The 20758-nt window shown below is 37.4% G+C and overlaps 1 protein-coding gene and 1 long non-coding RNA gene across 11 annotated transcripts in view; one reads left to right on the top strand and one right to left on the bottom strand.

Annotated features, from left to right (window-relative positions):
• The window catches only part of CADPS2 (calcium dependent secretion activator 2), a 618469-nt gene that overhangs the window by 297983 nt on the left and 299728 nt on the right, over positions 1–20758 (bottom strand). For all 10 annotated transcript variants that reach the window (XM_037056497.1, XM_037056495.1, XM_037056499.1 and 7 more), the window contains exon 7: positions 5031–5142. In XM_037056497.1, coding sequence (XP_036912392.1) covers positions 5031–5142 — 112 coding nt within the window. The remainder of the gene's footprint in view (positions 1–5030; positions 5143–20758) is intronic.
• Positions 707–19796, top strand: LOC118993997 (uncharacterized). Its single transcript, XR_005067977.1, has 2 exons — positions 707–1102; positions 19361–19796. It is a non-coding gene; the product is annotated as an uncharacterized LOC118993997 (long non-coding RNA).

The following is a 20758-nucleotide window of genomic DNA, read 5'->3' as shown; positions in this document are numbered from 1 at the left end:
TCTTTGTTACTTTGTTACTATATTAATCTTTGTTACTTGGTTAAGGTAGTGTTTGTAGGTTACTTTTTCTTTTTTGGTTGCTCAAGTGGGCTTCTTTTCTCATCACCATTTTGAAATGGGATACAGAGCAGGGGTCCCTGAAAATATTCTCCACAGCCCATGGTTGGGGGATAGGGGGAAGGATGATACGGTGGTTAAGATACTTTTCCTAACAATGGCAAGTTGATAGCTAGTTGATAGCTGTGCTTCTGCCCCAGGTAGAAGGTCTACATGACTTTCAGGCCATATAGTGACTGGTTACATTGCTAGGGGAGCTTATACATCTCCTGCATGAGATGCAGGGAGCTGGACACCCCATGTGTCATGGTGAACTCTTGCCATGACTAAAGATGGCAGCCAAAAGAAGGTAAGAGTTACGGGGGAACTGGCAAAGTAGCACACTGTAGGAAGGACCAGATACGAGGTCACGTAGGAAGTGCCCGGTCAGCATTTAAAATGAGTGTGGGCTGAAAGAGAGAGGCAGCCACAAGTAAGGAGCCAGAAAGTAGGGGAACTCTGCCATAAAAACGGAAAGAGTAGGGAGCAGCCATGTTGTTTAGAGAGTGTAGAAGGGGGGCCCTGTCAGCCATGAAGTCTGGTGTGTAAGGAGGTGGCACACAGTTTTGGATTAAGAACTGGAGTAAGAGAGACCTGCTGGGAAACCTGCCTGGAGAACATGGCAGCAGAGCAGATGGCACTGGGGGGACCTGCCTAACCAAGCACGAATTAGTGGGAGATGCCTAGAATGCTGAACTGTGACTGGGAATGCTGAGCCACAGATTTCTGCTTTTCTGAAAGACAGTACTTCTGACTGACATACTTGTAAACTGGCTGGGTTGGCAAAGTGGGGCAGGATTATGTGTTTTGGGGTGTTTTAAAGGGAGTGGGACTTACTGGCAGAAATCTGCCATTATTCTGAATCTGTATAATCTGTACTTAATCAACCTCTTTCTTTTTTTACCAAATTCGTGCATTGGAAGTCATGTTTCTTGGTATCTGACAATCAAATCCCACAGCTGTTCCAGAACATCAGTGGCAATGTTCTATAACACTTTCAATGAAGGTAAGTCATACCTTTTAACACAATTAAGTTCATTTGTCATAGTCTGTATTCTGTGATGGGGTGCCCTTGACACTCTTGGTTTACTGATTGGTGCTGGTGTGTATGTGTGTATTTGCATACCTTAAAGTAAATTCTTTGTGATGCAGAGTCCTGTGGGTGTCAGCAAATATATACAGTTCTACAGCCAACACCCAGAACCACAGAGAAGGTTCCTTCATCTGTGCACCCCTCTGTAGCCAACCACTTGCCCCTTGATCAGTCCTTGGAAAAGGAAAACACTCATCTGTTTTCTGTTCCCATAGTTTTGCTCTTTCTACAACATCATACAATATATTGTCTTTTGAGCCTTCCTTCCTTCTCCTGCATTTCAGTTTTCTCTATATTGTTGCATGAATAGTTTGTATCTTCTTTTTGCCGAATACTATTCCACTCTATGGATGTACCACAGTTTGTTTACTGATTCCTCTGTTGAAGGACATCTTATTGCCTCTAGTTTTTAGCAATTATGAATAAAACTGTTACAAACATTTACATATAGGACAAACATCATAAACCATTGTTTAAATACCTAGTATATCAGCTTTATAACAAACTGGAAAGTTGTATTCTAAATGGCTGTACAACTTTGCACTTCCACCAGCAAAGAATAAGTGTCTATTGTTTGCATCTTTGCCAGCATTTTTTATTGTTGGTTTTCCTGTACTTTAGACACTCTATTAAGATATACAGTGGTATGTTCTTGTGGCATAAATACGTGTTAAGGGGTCTTTACTCATCTTTCAAATACAAATGTTACCCAAAATTTTAATTTTAAAAGTCTACTTTAAAAACTAGGATCCCCAGGTATATAATTATAAAATTTTAAACTGTTGATATAAGATCACATTAGGGTTTTTTTTTTTATTAAATAAAAAGTTCTGCCCTGGATCGCTGTTCGATTCCCAGTCAAGGCACATGCCTGGGTTGCAGGCCAGTTCCCAGCAGGGGATGAGAGGCAACCACACATTGATATTTCTTTCCTTCTCTCCTTCCCTTCCCCTCTAAAGATAAGTAAATGAAGTCTTTTTTAAAAAAAATTCTTACTGTTTCTAAGTATAAGAGCAGATACATACATAGGATACATCATTAATAGCCCTAGCAATTCAGATATTATTACCAATTTCTTCTAATTGTGTGTGTGCACACATGTGCTCAGACAGTAACACTTCTAAAGACCTACAATTTAAAGCTGGGATGAGTATGGCATGTTTGAGGAACAGAAAGCAAACCAAGTGTGCAGGGAGTCTGAGAGTAGGCAAGAGGACCAAACTAGCAGACGAATTTGGAGAGAGAGTTCAGTTCACACAGAGCAGCGCTCTTAGTTGTTGGCGTTTGTTACCAGAAGGCCTTGTTGAAACAGACGGCAGCAACCCACCCCCTGACTTGATGGTACGGCAGATCTAGAGTGGGGCTTGAGGCCGGCATCTCAGTCTTCAGGGTGCTGCTGCCGCTGCTGATCCAGGGTCCCAGCCTGAGAAACCCTCTTGGCCACACTATACTACAACAAGGAGCCTGACTTCTATTTTGAAGACATGAGAAAACAGTGGATGGTTTTAAGGACAGAATGATGTGGTATGTTTTGAACTTTAAACAGCTCACAGAGACTGAGATGTGAAAACTGCGTCAGAGGGGCAAGACAATAAATGGTAAAGTGGTTAAGCAGCCCATTACCACAGTTATTATGTGTGAGAAATCAGGGTGTCTTGAAATAGGGTAGAGGAGATGTTAAGATGTGGATGGATTCAGGATAAATTGAGGAAAAGGATGACAGAACTTGCAAAAAGATTGGGTATTAGGATGAAGGAAGGAAATCAAAGGGAATGTCAAGGTCATTGGCTTGACAACTACCTCTATGGAAGACTTTATGGGACAAAAATACTTAGCTTGAGATATCTGTTAACATACCATTAAAGATACCAAATATGCATATTGGATATATAAATCAGCAGCTCCAAAAAATAAAAATAAAAAACTGAAGTCATTGACATACAAATAATATTTATAGTCATAGAACGTATACAGGTCATTAGTTTAGATCAACGGTTTCCAAGCAGAGGTGGTTTTTGCACACCTTCCAGAAGGGTACCCTTGGCAACATTTGAAGACATTTTTTAATGTCTTAAGGGTGGAGGGGTGCTGCTGTCATTCCCTGAGTGGGATGTTGCTAAACACCATAAAGTGCAAAAGAGAGCACCCCACAACAAAGAATCCTGCTGAAAATATCAACAGCACTGACACTTAGAAACTCTTTATAGTCAAAAAGTTGTTTCCTTTTTAAAAAAATTATTCATTGATTTTTAGAGATAAAAGAAGGGAGAAAGAAGAAGGAACGGGAGAGCGGGGGGATAAAAAAGGAAAAGAGGGGAATAGGGGGAGAGAGAGAGAGAGAGATCCATTTGTGGTTCCACTTATTTATGCATTCAGTGATTGCTTCCTGTATGTGCCCTGCACCTGCAACCTTGGTGTATCAGGATGATGCTCTAACCAACTGAGCCAGGGCAAAAGTTGTCTTTCTTGTATGAAGGGTGCATAGGCCTTTCTCAGAATACAAACTGATTGGAAAATATGCCACATAGGTACACAATTTAAAAATTGTTTAAATATATGCTCAGCCAACTGAGAAATGAATTCAAAGTATCTGAAGAATTAGATTATAGCATTAGACTTCAAATAGTTGCTATCAGACAGTGAAAAATAGTTACAAGTAAAAAAAGTAAAAATATAGTAATAGTTCAAATAAAAATTCCTGATTCATAAATCCATCAAGCCATGTGTAATCTGCAGGACTCTGCTGTTAGGTTAAATAAATAAATTCAAGCATATGAGTAAATGAACAGTATGGCTTAGCTCTGTTAGACATTAACAAATACATGCAACAAGGCAACAGAAGAGAGAATCTGGAATTTGAGTCCAGGCCCATAAGCTCTGGAGTGTGAGTATAGATTCATAAAATCCTTAGCGATGGAGAAAACTCAATGGTGCAAAGGACACATAAAAGAGGAGGGTGTGAAACAAACAGAAATCTCAACTTGGGGGAAAACATTCCAGTGTACACAAAGATCCTAGCATCACAAGGATCACTGCAAGTAGTCCATCATCATAAGAAATTTTGAGTAAGATTTGTGAAGGTTTTTTTCCATGGAAAATATCTGTGACTCCAGTGCTCAGGGGTTGGCAAGACAGACCCATGACACAGATGCTAACTTTAGAGCCTACCCACTGGAGCACATCTACTTTGTGAACAAGACAGAAGACAATTTTTCACACAGAGAGGTGTTAAGATCACAAATCTACCCTAATTTTAATGCTTTTACTGCTAGAAAAAGCCGAGTAAAGATATCCTGGAATTATAGGATAAATATATTCTAGGTACGAGGAGGTGACTATAAGAAAAAAAAAGAATTCAATGTTAAAATTTAAGGGTTAGGAAGACCTTCTTACAGGGAAAATGGGAGAGACAAGAGATAAAAATACATTTAAGAGAGGTCTATAACTAGTCTAATCATAATAAACATAAAGAGCAGATAGATGACTTTAAATATAAAAGTGATGTTTTTAACCCATGGACAAAAATGTTTTAATGAGAATTATCTTTTACCAAAAGTACAAGCTGGCCTGTTGAGGACATGTGTGAGAAGAATAACTGAGTGACTATAATCTCATATGTACCTTTTATTACACACCCAGTGCCTATCATGATAGCATGTTATTGACAACTGTGTTTAATAAAGTAGAGCTGCAAGCTGGGCTCATGAGGAACTGAAAATAAATTATTTTGTGTAATTTATGAACATAAAGTTCACACAATGCATACTGGTCCACTTTAACTCCAAATCAAAGGAAGTTAAAATTGTATGGCCTCAGACACACACAGCTGACCGTAACTCACCCTTCCCAGTTCTTTATCTTCAAGGGCCAGGACTCCAGTGCTTTCCGTGAAGAGCTTTATTTTGACCACAGGCCGAGGATGGGTCGTGGTAAAATCGCCTTGGGTTCCCCATCTGCAAAGAAGTAACAAAAATTTTCTTTGAAATGCAGCAGTATTTTCTTTCCAGATAAATGCATCTCCTTAACAGACACATTAAGCAATACAGAATCTTTTTGGCTCAATGAGATTTTTATCTTTGCTTTTGTTTCTGACAGATGGCTCAATCAAGAAGAAAAATAATGAGCTTTAAATCTTAATTATTCAGTTGTTCTAAAAATTAGCACATTACAGTACAAAACTAGTATGTGGTAAGAATTTAGGTTAAGGTGAAGCATTACAGATGCAGCTATTCAAATCTGTTATTTGATTCATTTGAATAAAAAATACCATTTTATGGATGGCTAGGGAAAGTTACTAAGGGTTTGTTTATCAAAAAGGTAGTTTCCCAGAAAATTATTTTCATGCTGAGGATTTTACCCCATCTCTTCTTGAAAATTCTTTACTATATATTATTTATACTTAAAAAGTGAATTATCTGGAGCCTGTTACTTCACATGAATTTTCTAACTTCATGGCAGGATATGTTTATTAATTTTAGAGAGAGAGGAATGGAGAGAAAGAAAAACATCAACTGGTTGCTTCCCATAGAGGCTGTGACTGGGAATCAAACCTGCAACCTTTTGGTGTAAGGGCTGATGCTCCAATAAACTGAGCCACCTGGCCAGGGCATTTTACATGGTTTTTCAAAGCTCCAGTAAAAGAAAAAGAAATAAGCATGATAGAAATGAGTGTTTTCCTAGTACACTCTTCTAAGGGGATAAGTCTGCCAATATCTGGCTTTTCAAATCATCATCATAAAATAGCATGTTTTCTTGGCTCATATTTTAATTAATAGCATCTCATCTTTACCACACACCAGTTCAGTCTAGTATATTTACAAATTTAACTGACACACAGCTGATATTTTAAAATCTTACCAATAACTGTGAGAGCTCACAGGCATGAGATTTAGCACATCATGCAGAAAATGCCATTAAAAAACATACATAAGAGAAAAAATGTGAAATTTAACAGTAAAAATTTCTGTTAAAATAAATCACCAAAAATCTATATATTATATTGTATATATTATTTTAAAAATAATTTAGCATTTTAATGGAACTATCTAATTTTATAAGCAATATTCAGAAAGCTTCAGAAACACATAAAACTGAGGAAAAGCAAATGTAATAAAAATTAAATAATTGTGATGACTTTCTCTCCTATACAGAAGTTAGGTCATAATACACATAGTAAACCCAAGGTCATTTCAATGACTAAGGAAACTAGCATCTGGATACAGTTCAATCTTTTTTAATTAGCATCATATGCCAGAGGGAAGAGAAAGATTCAATTAGGATGGAAGAGCAGCTTAATTTCTATTTTGGACTTCTAGAAAGGAGTTAGCAAAGAATCTTTTTGTCAGTTCATAGAATTAAGACAGTCTGAGATAAAGTAGAGCTAAAATAGGGATTAAAAAATAGATTCAGAACTAAAATAAGGGAGTAGAGAACATTTCTCAATTCAGTGTATAGAGCCTTAAGCCTTGAATACAGTCAGAAGATCTGGATGACAATTCTGGAGTAGATTCCCATGACATATCCTTCTCGTTTGGTATTATGTGGTTATATTTGGATAACTAACCCATGGAGATACTTTCTTATAATTGCATTTTATATATTTTGTATAGATATAAAATATATTCCAAAATGTGTGTGTGTGTAACTTTTCCATGAGTACTCGAGGGAAATAAAAGGATCCTCCACTGTGAATACCACCGTGTACATACAGCTGGCGATAGATCAAGCTTATTAACTATGCTGTTTAAATCTATTGTATCCTTATGGGTTTTTGGTATTATTTACACAGCAAGGTAGAAGTATTACAATTTCCCACCAAAAGAGAGGTTTGGTCAATTTCCCTTTACATATTTTTCAGCTTTTGGTGTATATTTGATATAAAAATATTGATGTTCTTTGAATATGAACTGTTTATTATCTTTTCCAATCCCAAGGCCATGATTATTTTTCAATGGTTGAACCTGTGTAAAATTAGAAAACTAACACTATATTAGGAAGGGTAAAATTAAAGTCATATGCCAGAAGTACAAATCAGCTTAAAGAAGTCACACAAATAGCCCTGGCTGGCGTGGCTCAGTGGACTGAGTGCTGGCCTGCAAACCAAAGGGTCACCAGTTTGATTCCCAGTCAGGGCACATGCCTGGGTTGCAGGCCAGGTCCCCAGGGCAGGAGTGTGTGAGAGGCAACCACACAATGATGTTTCTCTCCCTCTTTCTCTCCTTTCCCCTCTCTCTAAAATAAATAAATATATAAATTAAATCTTAATTTAAAAAAGATGTTACACAAATAGCCTAATAAATACATTGCAAGTATAGCCCATAATGTCTTAAAAAAACAAATAGTTAACTAAAATTTATAGGAAGTCAATAATATAGAACTTGGAAGGGAATCTAGGATATCCCAAAACCAATATGCCACAGGTGGCAAACACAAGGCCTGTGGTCCAAATCCAGCCCTCTACCTTGTTTTATCCCGCCCAGCACCTTATTTCTACCCAGCGGCAGCGACAAGCTGTCGTTGAACTGCTAAAGAGTACTTACATTTACACAGTCCTAAAATTACATTCGGCCCTTTGAAGGCAAGCACCAGGCTGATGTGGCCCTGGTGAAAATGAGTGTGATACCTATGCAATACTCCCATGAAGGCAGGAAACAGCTGCATATCATAGGACCCAGTAAACAATCTACAAGAATACATCTATCTACAAGGTCTGGAACCTCTAAGTCAATACCATGGAACACTAGCAGTCTGCCCCTGTGAGGAAAGCTTAAATAACACGCTTTCAGGCGAGAAGTTAAGGTACAAGGATACTGGCAGATTCTAGGTATAACAGACTATACTCTTACTGACATTTGACAAGAATGTGCAATTTTAAAGGAGTGCATAAATAAGTATGGTGGCAGCTGATAGTCCTTATAGACATTCCAGGCTATAAACATAAACTGACACACACAACCTTGACAATTTCTCCTGTGAAAACTGAAAGTTAAGAAGATATATACAGTTAGAAAATGGTTATGAATTCTATAATGAATGAATTGAAACCCAAAGCCCTTCTCCCTCCACCAAAAAAAGGCAGGGGAAGGAGGGAAGAAGAAAAACATGCCTATCTTCAATATTCACCAAGACATTCCTTGTTTTCTACTTCATTGACATGTTTAAACCCTTATTAAATTAATACTAGTTATTATCTTCCTACACTTTTCTCTGTACTATGTAATAAAAGAATACATTACCCTTGCTGTCAATTTACTTTGACTAAAAATACATTGCCTTTTTCTACCTCTATGAATGTATTATTTATGAGAATTCAGACTCCCAGTGTAAATCTTCAAATGAATAAAATATCTACAAAGCACCTTTACGAGGACAGCGGGACTTCCTGGCTATAACAACAAAGGGTAGTTCATACACCAACTGAAAGAACTGACATTAATTATGTATTTGCTATTAAATGAAGTATGCTGAAAGTTCATATCAGGAGCCAAAATATATGATCATACTTACTTATTCAGTAAGGCTATTTCTAGGAATTTATCATAACAAAATAATTCTGAGTACTGAAAAGATAGGAAGCAGCAATATATTTACTGTAGCATTATATATAAGCAAAAACAAGCAACTAATATTAGGGAAATGATTATGTAAATTATGTAGCATACAATGGAATATTTTGCTGCTACTTATTATAATCGTTGTGAAGAGGATAAAAAACCATATGTGATGTAAAGTAAAAAAAAAATGGAGAGGGCACAAAGCTGAATGTGGGCCTTTTATTCTTTCAAAAAGAGCTATTACTTCGTATGTGCCAGTCACTATTCTTGTATCAGCACCCAGTCTCTAATCTCTTGGAATTTATATTCTAAATGAAATTATAGATAATAAAGAATTATATTTTTATATACAGTAACATAGATTTCTCCCTACCCTAGCCTTGCATGTCTTCTGTTCCTGTTAGCAGTTTCTGGTCTCTCATCATTGCTCCTTCACTGACATCAACATCGTAAATGAAGCCTGATCTATCGGCTTTGTTATCCTTACTCTGAATCTCTGGGTACCTCCCCCGGTCTCTTAGGGCATCTAGACACTAGATTTAAATTGCAACCTGAAAGGATTTTCAAAAATAACTAGCATATTTGTTTTAAAGTATGTTTAAAATCATGCCACAGTAAAAAGTTATGTCAAAAATCACTTAAATCCTTTTTTTCAGAATTCTTCTTGTGAACACATAATGCACCCATGATTACAGAGGCTAAAAACAGAAAAAATGGGCTCAACCTGCATTCCTTATACATGACCAGCACTATAGAATAAGGTATATGAAACTTTAAAAATTATTCCCTCCATCTCTATATTTTCCATCCAACTGTGTGACTGGTCCTGGGAAAGGGCAGACATTCAAAAGATCAAGACAACAGGTTGTGTACTAAATAAATGCACTCTGGTAGGGAAGGCCGACATGTAATTTCATAAACATGCATAATAAATCAAATCATACAGAACTGAATAGGGTTCTAAATTACATTTCTTAATTACTTCTGAAGATGAAGCATTTTTTCCTTACTAGTCATCTGCCTTTCTCTTATGATTGCCTTTTTATTACCATTGTCAATTTATCTATTAGTAGAATTATCTTTTAATCAGCGATTTTATAAAACTCTTAATAGGATAGACATTTACTGTTCCTGAGACATACAGCAAATTCTGTCAATGATGGTTATTTTCTACTGAACTATTGTTTATGGCTTTTAAAAATGTATAGTTTAAAAATATTAGGTAGTAGCCCAGTCCTATCACCTTGATTTAGAGTTTCTAATTTTGACATCCTTAAATAAAAATTATATAAATATTAACCTGTATTTCTTGTGCATATCCATAGTTTAAATCTTCAAGTTATCTGAAATTTAACAGTGATAATAAATGAGTTTCATTGAATTCACCTACCCCAATCTCATTTGGTTTAGAAGTCAACATATTTATAATATTATTATATAAACTCGGGTTTTTGAATTTTTGTCCTAAAGATTTATCTTGTGAGCTGTGCTATATTGTGTAAGTTATTGTAGAATTATTAGATATGATAATATCAGTTAGAACAAAAGGGATATAGATAGTTTGAACTTACTATATTTCTATTAAAGAAAAAAGGAGATCTCTCCAGTTATTAAAATTTGTTCCAACATTCCTTGGTTAACTTTTGAACTTTTTTCTTCTTCTAGGTAAGTCCTATAAATTCTGTGATAAATTCATTTCATAGTATTTTATACTTGGGGATTCTAAACTACCTGTTACCTTTATATTGTCTGACTATTGCTGATACACAAGAAGTTATAAGCTCCCTTTTTTAATATGATAATTTTGCCTCATTTCCAATCTAGCTATTGCCTATTTAAATTATGTTTTCTTCACTAAATTACCATTAATTGTACTACAAAGATGGAATTATTAAAATAATCAAATAGCAGTGATACCTAATTCCAAATATATCACTAATTTTGTAACAGAAAACATGAAATAAGAGAATCCAGCTACAGGGGTAGAAATGAAAGTCTTTGAAGTGTTACACATAATTATTACGATTTTTCATGCTGCAATTATTTCAACAAACAATCCACCTACATATAATTTATTTCCATAACTTAGGTATGTTAAGGACTAACATGATGTACATTCATCAAAAAAAAAACTACCCTGAATAATACTTTTGGTTCACAACTTATATACCCGAGCACCAGATATTTGGTTGCACTGATTTAGATATTATCATGAGAAAGTAAAAAAAAAAATGTTTTTCCAAGTTCTCTGCAATTGATTGCATATAGGTCTGGGATCTCTTTCTGCTGTCCTATGAAGAATTTGCCTAAGAAAATGAGTTGGATTCTCCTAAATCAAGATAAACAGCCAGGATTGTTTTCAGTTATTTTCAATTACTTGTTTGTGCTGAAAACATAGATGGGCACTCTTCACAAGCTCTTTAATAGGGCCCAAGAGGGAAGAAAGATCCTTGACAATGGGGTGCAAAGGCCTGGTGGTACATACCCTCAAGAGTAGCAAACACTATCGTCTGCAGCCCCTTCTTGGGCATTGGATGCCAGGGGAACCTGCCTGGTAGAATGAGGGCACACAACTGTGCCCCTGCTCTTGCAGCAACCTTGATGCAGGTGAGCCTTAATGTGCTATCATTACACAAAGAAAGCTGTATCTTTTCTCTGTACCCATGGTCTACTATCAGTCACAGTCTTGCTCATGATGGCCATGAATACTCTAGAACCATTCTAAAATAAATGTGTACGTCAAACAGGTACAGTAATAGGACTTGTAAAATATACCAAGTAACTTCAAGACCTCTCCATTAACGCATATACATGACTACAGCTTTTTAATTGAATAATTTAAAATTGGGAATTAAGGTTAAAAAGAATTACTAAGGGCCTGATTATAATAAATGAAAATTTAAAATAAACCACAGAAAGCATTTTAAAAACAATGTTAACCACTGTACAAATGTTTTTAAATACAACATTCCTGGTTAATATGAGCAATTAAAATAGTCACTCATGCCCTGGCTGGTGTAGCTCAGTGGATTGAGCTCGGGCCTGCGAACCACATGATCGAGGTTTGATTCCCAGTCAGGGCACATGCCTGGGTTGCAGGCCAGTTCCCAGCAGGAGACTCACGAGAGGCAACCATACATTGACATTTCTCTCTTTCTCTCCTACCCTTCCTCTCTAAAGATAAATAAATAAAATATTTTAAAAAATAGTCACTCATGTAAACCTTTTTCTAGGTAGAACACACTTTTGGAACAGCAGCTTTTGATATTTAAAAATTTCAAGTTTTCTAAGTTATTTTCTAGGGCCCAAGTATATCAGAGTTTTATCCAGTACCAATGGAATAAAGTCAAAGATTAAGGGAATGTTGAAAATAACTAATTTTCATGGGGTTATAGATGGCTGGTGAGACATGATTTACGATGGCCAAAACTACAAGAGGTGAAAGGACCTATTTGAAAAATTCAACTGTCTGATTCCAATAGGATGCTGAAAATTTAGGTCTATACTTTTGTTAAAAGTCTGCAAATGAAGATACAGACTTGAAAGTTACTAACATAGAGGTGGAAAGAGAAGCTCTGCGAATGAATGAGCTTGTGAAGGGTGACCACCGAAACTCGACTGTGGAGGGGATTCATGTCTTACAAGTCCAAGCCTGTTTGTGTGCATGTATCCTTGTGTGTATGCACCCAAATGCATATTTATTATTTATTTGAAATACACAGGATACTCAAATTATTTTGTAATATATTTTATATAATACTATGCATTGATCTTTAGGAATCGGTACATGGATGTACATAATTCTTTTTTAAGACGGTATGTGTATACCATAATTTAGTCTACAACTCTTCTGTTGAGGGACCTATAGGTTGTTTTCAATTTTAATTAGTACGAGTAATGCTGCAAAAGGGATCCTTTTCTACATTCAATTGTTTTTACATAAATATGGAGAAGAATAAAAGACTAGAGACAGAATTCTAAGACAATCCAAGATTTTAAACTGTTCTGAAGTGTAAAATGTTATCCTCGGTAATTGAAAAGTTTGATTCACGAGTAGGTAGACATACTTTGCCTCCTTGTACAACCAAAAGAAGGACAACAACAAATATAAAAACAAAACATAACCAGAACAGCCAGAAAATGGAACTGTATGGAAGTCTAACAACCACGGAGTTAAAGAAGAAACATTCATCAAGACCACCAGCAGGGGCAGAGATAGGTAGCCAAGGGGACAGGAATCACAGCAAGGCAGTGGCTAAAGGACTGGGCAAGGCTGCAGCTGATGGACCCCATTGTCCCACATTTGCATGTGGATAAACAAGGAGGAATAACTGGGGAGTGAAACAGACCACACAACCAAGGGTTCCAATGTGAGGAAATAAAGTCTCAAAACCTTTGACTGAAAAAAACATGTGGGAGTTGTGGCAGCAGCAGGAGAAACTCCACCCTCATAGGGGAGTTCATTGAAGACATCCACTGGGTCCTAGAATGTACACAAACCCACCCATCCCAGAATAAGCACCAGAAGGGCCCAATTTGCTTCTGGGTAGTAGAGGAAGTGACTGAAAGCTTGAAGAGAGCTGAGGAAGGAGCATTGTTCCCCCCCAGGCTTCTCCCTCAAATACAGCATCACAATGCAGCAAAGCGGGTTGCCCTTCCCTGGCAAATACCTAAGGCTCTACCCCTTCTTAGATAACAGCCATGCCTAGACAAAAATATTGGCCCAAATGAAAGAACAGATCAAAGCTCCAGAAAAAATACAGTTCAGATAGCAAATCTATCAGATGCAGAGTTCAAAACTGGTAATCGCGATGCTCACAGAAATAGTTGAGTATGGTTGCAAACTACTGCAAAGTGTAACAAAGAAAAATACATGGGGAACCAACACTGAAGGGAAGGAAACTGGGACTCAGATCAACAGTTTGGAGCAGAAGAAGAGATAAACATTCAACCAGAAAAGAATAAAGAAACAAGAATTCAAAAAAATGAGGAGAGGCTTAGGAACCGCTGGGACAACTTTAAAAGTTCCAACATTCAAATTATAGGGGTGCCAGAAGAATAGCAGGAAGAGCAAGAAATTGAAAACTGATTTGAAACCCTTATGAAGGCGAACTTCCCCAATCTGGCAAAGGAAATAGACTTCCAGGAAGTCCAGAAAGTTCAGAGAGTCCCAAAGAAGTTGGACCCCAGGAAGCACACACTAAGGCACATCATAATTACATTACCCAAGATTAAAGATAAAGAGAGAATCTTAAAAGCAGTAAGAGAGAAGGAGAGAGTTACCTACAAAGAAGTTCCCATCAGACTGTCAGCTGATTTCTCAAAAGAACCTTGTAAGAAAGAAGGGGCTGGAAAGAAGTATTTGAAGTCAGGAAAGGCAAGAACCTACATCCAAGATTACTCTATCCAGCAAAGCTATCATTTAGAATGTAAGGGCAGATAAAGTGCTCCCAGATGAAGTCAAGTTAAAGGAGTTCCTCATCACCAAGCCCTTATTATATGAAATATTAAAGGAATTTATCTAAAAAAAGAGGATCAAAAATATGAACAGTAAAATGCCAACAATCTCACAACTATCAACAATTGAGCCTAAAAACAAAAACAAACTAAGCAAACAACTAGAACAGGAACAGAATCACAGAAATGGAGATCACAGGGAGATCATAGGGAGGGTTACCAGGAGCAGAGAGAATGAGAGGAAAGGTACAGGAAGCATAAAGAAGTAGGTAAGAAGAAGCATAAATAGTAGGTACAAAATAAACAGGAGAAGGTTAAGAATAGTATGGGAAATGGAGAAGCCAAAGAACTTATATGTATGACCCATGGACATGAAGTAAGGTGGGGGAATGATGGTGGGAGGTGGGATGCAGGGTGAAGAGGAACAAAGGGAATAAAAAAGTGAGGCAACTATAATAGCATAATCAATAAAATATATTTTAGATAAATGAAAAAAGTTTGATTCCTAAGAAATTTTACTATGTAAATAAAATTTACTATAAATAGTCATGTTATTGTCAAAAGTTCACATTTTAAAGTTCATTGTAATACGATGAATTTCAAATCTGAAAGTTTGTTAGAATTTCAAGATTTTACTGTTAACAAACATCCTTCTGCTTCATATTTAATAATCTGAAGAAGAGATTTAAACTCCCTTTAAAAATATATCGAGTATATTATATGTTAAATTTTTGATATATTTTATTAAATTAGTTTAAGTTAGGTGAGCAATAGTTGTTATAAAAATTGCCTTACTTATTGCCATTATTGTTGGTGATACAGTTTAAAAGCATTCCAAATTTCAAGTTGTGATATGGAAATTGAATCATACAGAGGTTAATAATACATACACTCTAGGCGATATAACTATGGCAATGAACATAATTATGACATGATTTTCTAGGCCATGAGGATAACATTTATCTAGCAGATTACATTGCCATTTAAGGCAGCAAAGCATTCTACTTTATTCTTTCAAAAAAAAACCAAAGGAATTATTCAACAAAGCTATATAGGGTGGAGTGAAAGTTGGTTTATACATGTTTGCATGGAAAATAATACAATAAATAATAAATATAATACATGAATAAATTGTTTCACATATTCACAAATATAAAACTACATTTACTCCCCCTGTATATCAAAGATAGCAACCTTGATAAAATCAATGATACAAATATCACAACATTGTTTTAAACAAATTCATACAATGTTGTGTGAGAAAAAAGTCAAACTGATTTTTTTTAAAAGAAAATTAAAAAATTAAAACCAGTGTCCGAACCTCTGCCTACAGTAGAGTACAGTGGTAGCAAGACAGAGCTAAAGAGTACAGAACCCAGAGACAGTTTCAAGGCTCAAATAGCAATTCCAGCAAGTGAATGAACCCCAGGCCAGCATCTGGATAACTGAATACTTTCCTCATGAAACTGTTGAGGCAAAGCGATAACACCGTAATAGCACAGCTCCTGTCACAAAGAAAGTGCACACAGAATTCCAACTATCCATAGTGTATCCATAGAGGTGCTACTATAGCTTTACTGTCTATGAAAAAATAATACCTACCTGAAGAAAATAATAGTTCTAAACATTAAAGATTTAATAAGTTTCATCAAATGGTGACATTAAAATCTAGGCAATATTAGAGACTATAAAGAGAGGCATCAACTAAAAACAAAACATGACCAAGGAGAAAAACAGAGAGAGGGGGGGTGACAAGAGAAAGGAGGGAGGGACAGAGCAGGGAAGAGGAGAGGAAGAGGGAGAGATGGTGAAAGGTGTAACAGGGGGGAAATGAAGGATTAAAACAACTCAACCTAGAATAGGTAGACAGTTACAAACTGAGCATTACTCCGAATCTTAATGTATTTTTTATTGTTATCTTTAACCTTCCTTTAAAACATAATCTGAAGTCTACAATGTTGACATATGATGCATATTTAATAGGCAAACTAGAAAATATCCTTTAAAATAACTAATTTGTATCACCCTAAGCTTTTGAGGCTATCTTTCAAAAACAGCACATTCAACTTTTTATTATGATGGAAAGATAATACAGAGTATTCTATTTCTGTAAATATGACAAAGAAAGAAAAAATCCTGGTATGATATGTTGTACTTTAAGGCAGAAAAATATTTGAAGGTGAGTAATGATCACTTTCATAAAAGAAAAGTCCTATGGGCCACACCTTCATGCTCTCTTACCATGTTTTGTTTCCCTTTCTTTCCCTTAGAAGAGACAGCTCCCATTTTGCTGCTCTAAAAATGGTAGAAGCCTCAAGGATAATGGGATAGAATTATCCTCTAGTCTCTATTCCATTTATGAAGTATTCATGCCATTAAACCTCCATGTCGAGAGTACAGAAATCCTATTACACTTGTACTATTTTCTTCCAGGAAAGTCTAGCAAGAATATTAGACAAATTCAGGTTTCAGAAAAACCAGAAGATACAATCCCTCACAGGCATTTCCTTTTCTCTCCCTTGTAGCAGGATAGTTCAGACATTAGCTTGAAGTATCTAATTTCAAAGAGAACCATTTGTTACATCTTGCATTACAATTCTATTTGGATAAGATAGTAGGAAAGAACGTATAACTTTTCATAAGACAAAACCCAAAATTTTTAAGAACTTCAATATAGGAAGACAGGATAAATAATTGCTACATAAGGTAAATTAATCTAACTACAAAGTTTGTTATAACACATACATCCATACAAAGAGGGGTAAATAACAAATGCAATGGTGTATAAATGAGTATAACTATACTGCATGAACCAACAATTAGTTATCCACAGAAATTTAATAGTATATGTTCATACTGTTCTCAGACCCTCAACTTTGAAGCTTCTGTGAAACCATCACCCGGGTTTGATATTGTTCTTTGACCTAATGTAAAAGGTGATGTGTTATATAAACTGGGAAACAAACCCTTTCAAATGTAATAGAATTAATGCATCACTCTTTAAAGATGAGAAGTACTACAGAAATGTAAAATACCGAGTTTCAAATTATTAGGTTATAATTTTCACTAATCAGCGCAGCACCTTGTCATTAGTAAGTTGGAGTGCCCATCAGTTACTAGCACACACTTGTTTCACCACATCTTCCAACAGTCGATCTCTAATTTGATAGAACTCAGAAAGATCCGTTAGTGTTCTTTGGGGCCAGACATACAGGTTGTAAAAATGTTTTGCTTTTATTTTCTGAATTTAAATACCTTGGACTTGCCAAAGTACTACTGTAACAGGATGCAGAACATAGATTCCCTGAAAATAGGAAAACTACCACCACAATCCTTCATTGGGGGAAAGGGAAAGTGGATGGTACAGCATTGAAGATACATTGCACAATAATGGCAAGTCAATAGCCCCTGCCTCTCTGAAGGGAAGAAGGCTGCCGCCCGGGGTGAATTGTGTACCTGACTGAGAACATTCAGGGTCTAAACACCTGCTTGAGAGGCAGAGGGCGGATAGAAGGTAAGATACTGGGAAACTGGCAAAAATGGAGGGCACTCACACACCATTGGAAGGGTGGGATATGAGATCATACAGGAAGGTCCAGGCCTAGATTTCAGATGAGGCAGGCTAAAAGAGAGAAGGGGAGACCCACGGGGTCTGGAGTCAGAGAGCTGGTCTGATAGTCCGAAGTCCAGTGAGTTTGCCAGAGCTGCAGGTGCGGTGAGGGGGAGGTGGGGGGGACCTGCCCAGCCACCCAGATTCATGAGAGATTCTNATAGAAGGTAAGATACTGGGAAACTGGCAAAAATGGAGGGCACTCACACACCATTGGAAGGGTGGGATATGAGATCATGCAGGAAGGTCCAGGCCTAGATTTCAGATGAGGCAGGCTAAAAGAGAGAAGGGGAGACCCACGGGGTCTGGAGTCAGAGAGCTGGTCTGATAGTCAGAAGTCCAGTGAGTTGCCAGAGCTGCAGGTGCGGTGAGGGGGAGGTGGGGGGGACCTGCCCAGCCACCCAGATTCATGAGAGATTCTTGGAGCTGAACTGTGACCAGGAATGCTGATCTGCAGCCTTCTGCTTTTCTGAAGGAAGGTACCTCTGACTGCCATATTCTGGAACTGGCCTGGTTTGGCAAAGGAAGGCAGGGTTATGTGTTTTGGGATGTTTTTAAAGGGAGTGGGACATAGAGGCAGAAATCCATCATTATTCTACATCCGTATAACCTTTAAATAAACAACCCCTTTCCTTTCTCACCAAGCTCTTGCATTGGGAGTCACACTCCTTGGCAGCAGAAAATCGAACCTCACGGCTGTGGTGGGGTTCTGTGACACTATGTCAGGGCATCCTATTCTTTTTTTTCCCCACTTAAGTTTTATTTATTTATTTAGATTTTTAAAAATTGAATTTATTTGGGTTCATATCAGTTTTAATGGTTTAGGGAATATGTTTTATAGGTTTAAGGAATACGATTCTACACTACATCATCTGTGTACTGTATTGTGTGCTTACCACCCCAAGCCAAGTCTTGTGCTGGCACCATTTAGCTCCCTTCTACCCCCTCCCTCCTCCCCACTTTCCCTCTAGTAATCACCACAGTGTTGTCTGTGTCTATGATTTTTTTTTTGCTTAGTTCCTTCATGTTTTTCAACCAGCTACCCTATGCCCTCCCCTCTGACAGCTTCAAGTCTGTTTCTATTTTATTTGTTTATTTTGTTCATTAGATTCCACATATAAGTGAACTCATATGGCATTTGTCTTTCATTGATTGGCTTATTTCACTTAGCATTACTTTCTAGGTCCCTCCATGCTGTTGCAAAGGGTAAGATTTTCTTCCTTTAAATGGCTTAGTATTCCATTCTATAAATGTTCCATAGTTGTTTTATCCACTTATCGACCGATGGACACTTGGGCTGCTTCCAGATCTTGGCCATTGTAAATAACACTGCAATGAACATGGTGATACATATACTCTTTCAAATTAGTGTTTTGGTTTCTTAATGGCTTACATTTTAAAACAAATGCTCAACTAATTCCTACTGCTCTGAAGGTGGAAAAACTCTTGGTACTGTCTCAGAACTGTAACACAGGTTTATTTCCTTTCTCCTAGAAATGGTCCCCTTGGGGTCTCCCTTCAGATAAAATGACTTTCTTTTCTTTCCTAAAGAACAGCCTCTTGGGACAATATAAAAAGACTTTCCAACTACACAGAAGGAGTCTGAGACAACAGAAAGGGTTGGACTGCATGAGACCTCTCCTGAAGACAAAGCACCAGGCTTTCCATGGGGGATGATGCACGGAGCAGAGACAAGCAGATGCTCAAATATGCAAAACAGGATGAGGGCCTGAGACAGCCCCAGGAACCTCTGTGGAGCACACCACATAGTGGTGACACTGTCACAAGCAGCCTCAGGAGACAGCTTCAAGCAGTGAGATCTAGTAAACTTCACGGGCTAACAGCCAGTCAGTGATGGCGCTCACTCTTCCGGTCCTCGTGAGACCTGCTCTCATGTTACTCAGGAAAAGGAATCCTTGCTTGTGAATTTCTTATGGCCAGCAACCCTACAGTTGTGAGATAACTTGGAACACAAATGCAACTCAGATATGCCTTCAAAAATTAAGGACACAAATTCAAATATTGTAAAAAAAAATTTGATACTTGTGAGGTAATGGGTGCCCTGCACCCATCTGCAGACTCCATTGTGTGCTTACCACCCAAAGGCTAGTCTCCTTCTGCCAGCATATGTTTGAATGTCCTGTGCTCTGTCCTCCACCACATCCCCATCCCCTGATAAACATAATTCTGTTGTCTGTATCTTTGGGTTTCAACAAACATTGTTTAATGCAGGAGTGTCAAACTCACTTTCACTGGGCCACATCAGCCTCGCGGTTGCCTTCGAAGGGCACGAAAGAAGTTATGCTTCTATATTCCTGCATCTTTTCCCCCATTCTCCTCCTTCCTCCCCCCANAATATTGTAAAAAAAAATTTGATACTTGTGAGGTAATGGGTGCCCTGCACCCATCTGCAGACTCCATTGTGTGCTTACCACCCAAAGGCTAGTCTCCTTCTGCCAGCATATGTTTGAATGCCCTGTGCTCTGTCCTCCACCACATCCCCATCCCCTGATAACCATAATTCTGTTGTCTGTATCTTTGGGTTTCAACAAACATTGTTTAACGCAGGAGTGTCAAACTCACTTTCACTGGGGCCACATCAGCCTCGCGGTTGCCTTTGAAGGGCACGAAAGAAGTTATGCTTCTATATTCCTGCATCTTTTCCCCCATTCTCCTCCTTCCTCCCCCCAGATGATAATCCTTCCAATGATCTCCACATCTATGATTATTTTACTAGCCTGATTGTTTGCTTAGGTTTTTTTTAGACTCAATTCCTCATTTATTTATTTATTTATTTATTTATTTATTTATTTATTTTTAAATAATTTTTAATTTAATTCTTGTTCAAGTACAGCTTTCTGTCTTATATTCCCCATCCTGCCCGCCCCCCGCCCCATGCTCCCCTCCTCCCTCCCATTTCCACCCCCCACCCTTAGTTATTGTCCATGC

Source organism: Sturnira hondurensis, unplaced genomic scaffold (genome assembly GCF_014824575.4).
Source record: "Sturnira hondurensis isolate 20B ecotype Veracruz unplaced genomic scaffold, ASM1482457v3 Scaffold0008992, whole genome shotgun sequence".
In the NCBI taxonomy this organism is placed as follows: Eukaryota; Metazoa; Chordata; class Mammalia; order Chiroptera; family Phyllostomidae; genus Sturnira; species Sturnira hondurensis.
The sequence above is the reverse complement of the archived record's forward strand: the minus strand, read 5'-3'. Positions and strand labels throughout refer to the sequence as shown.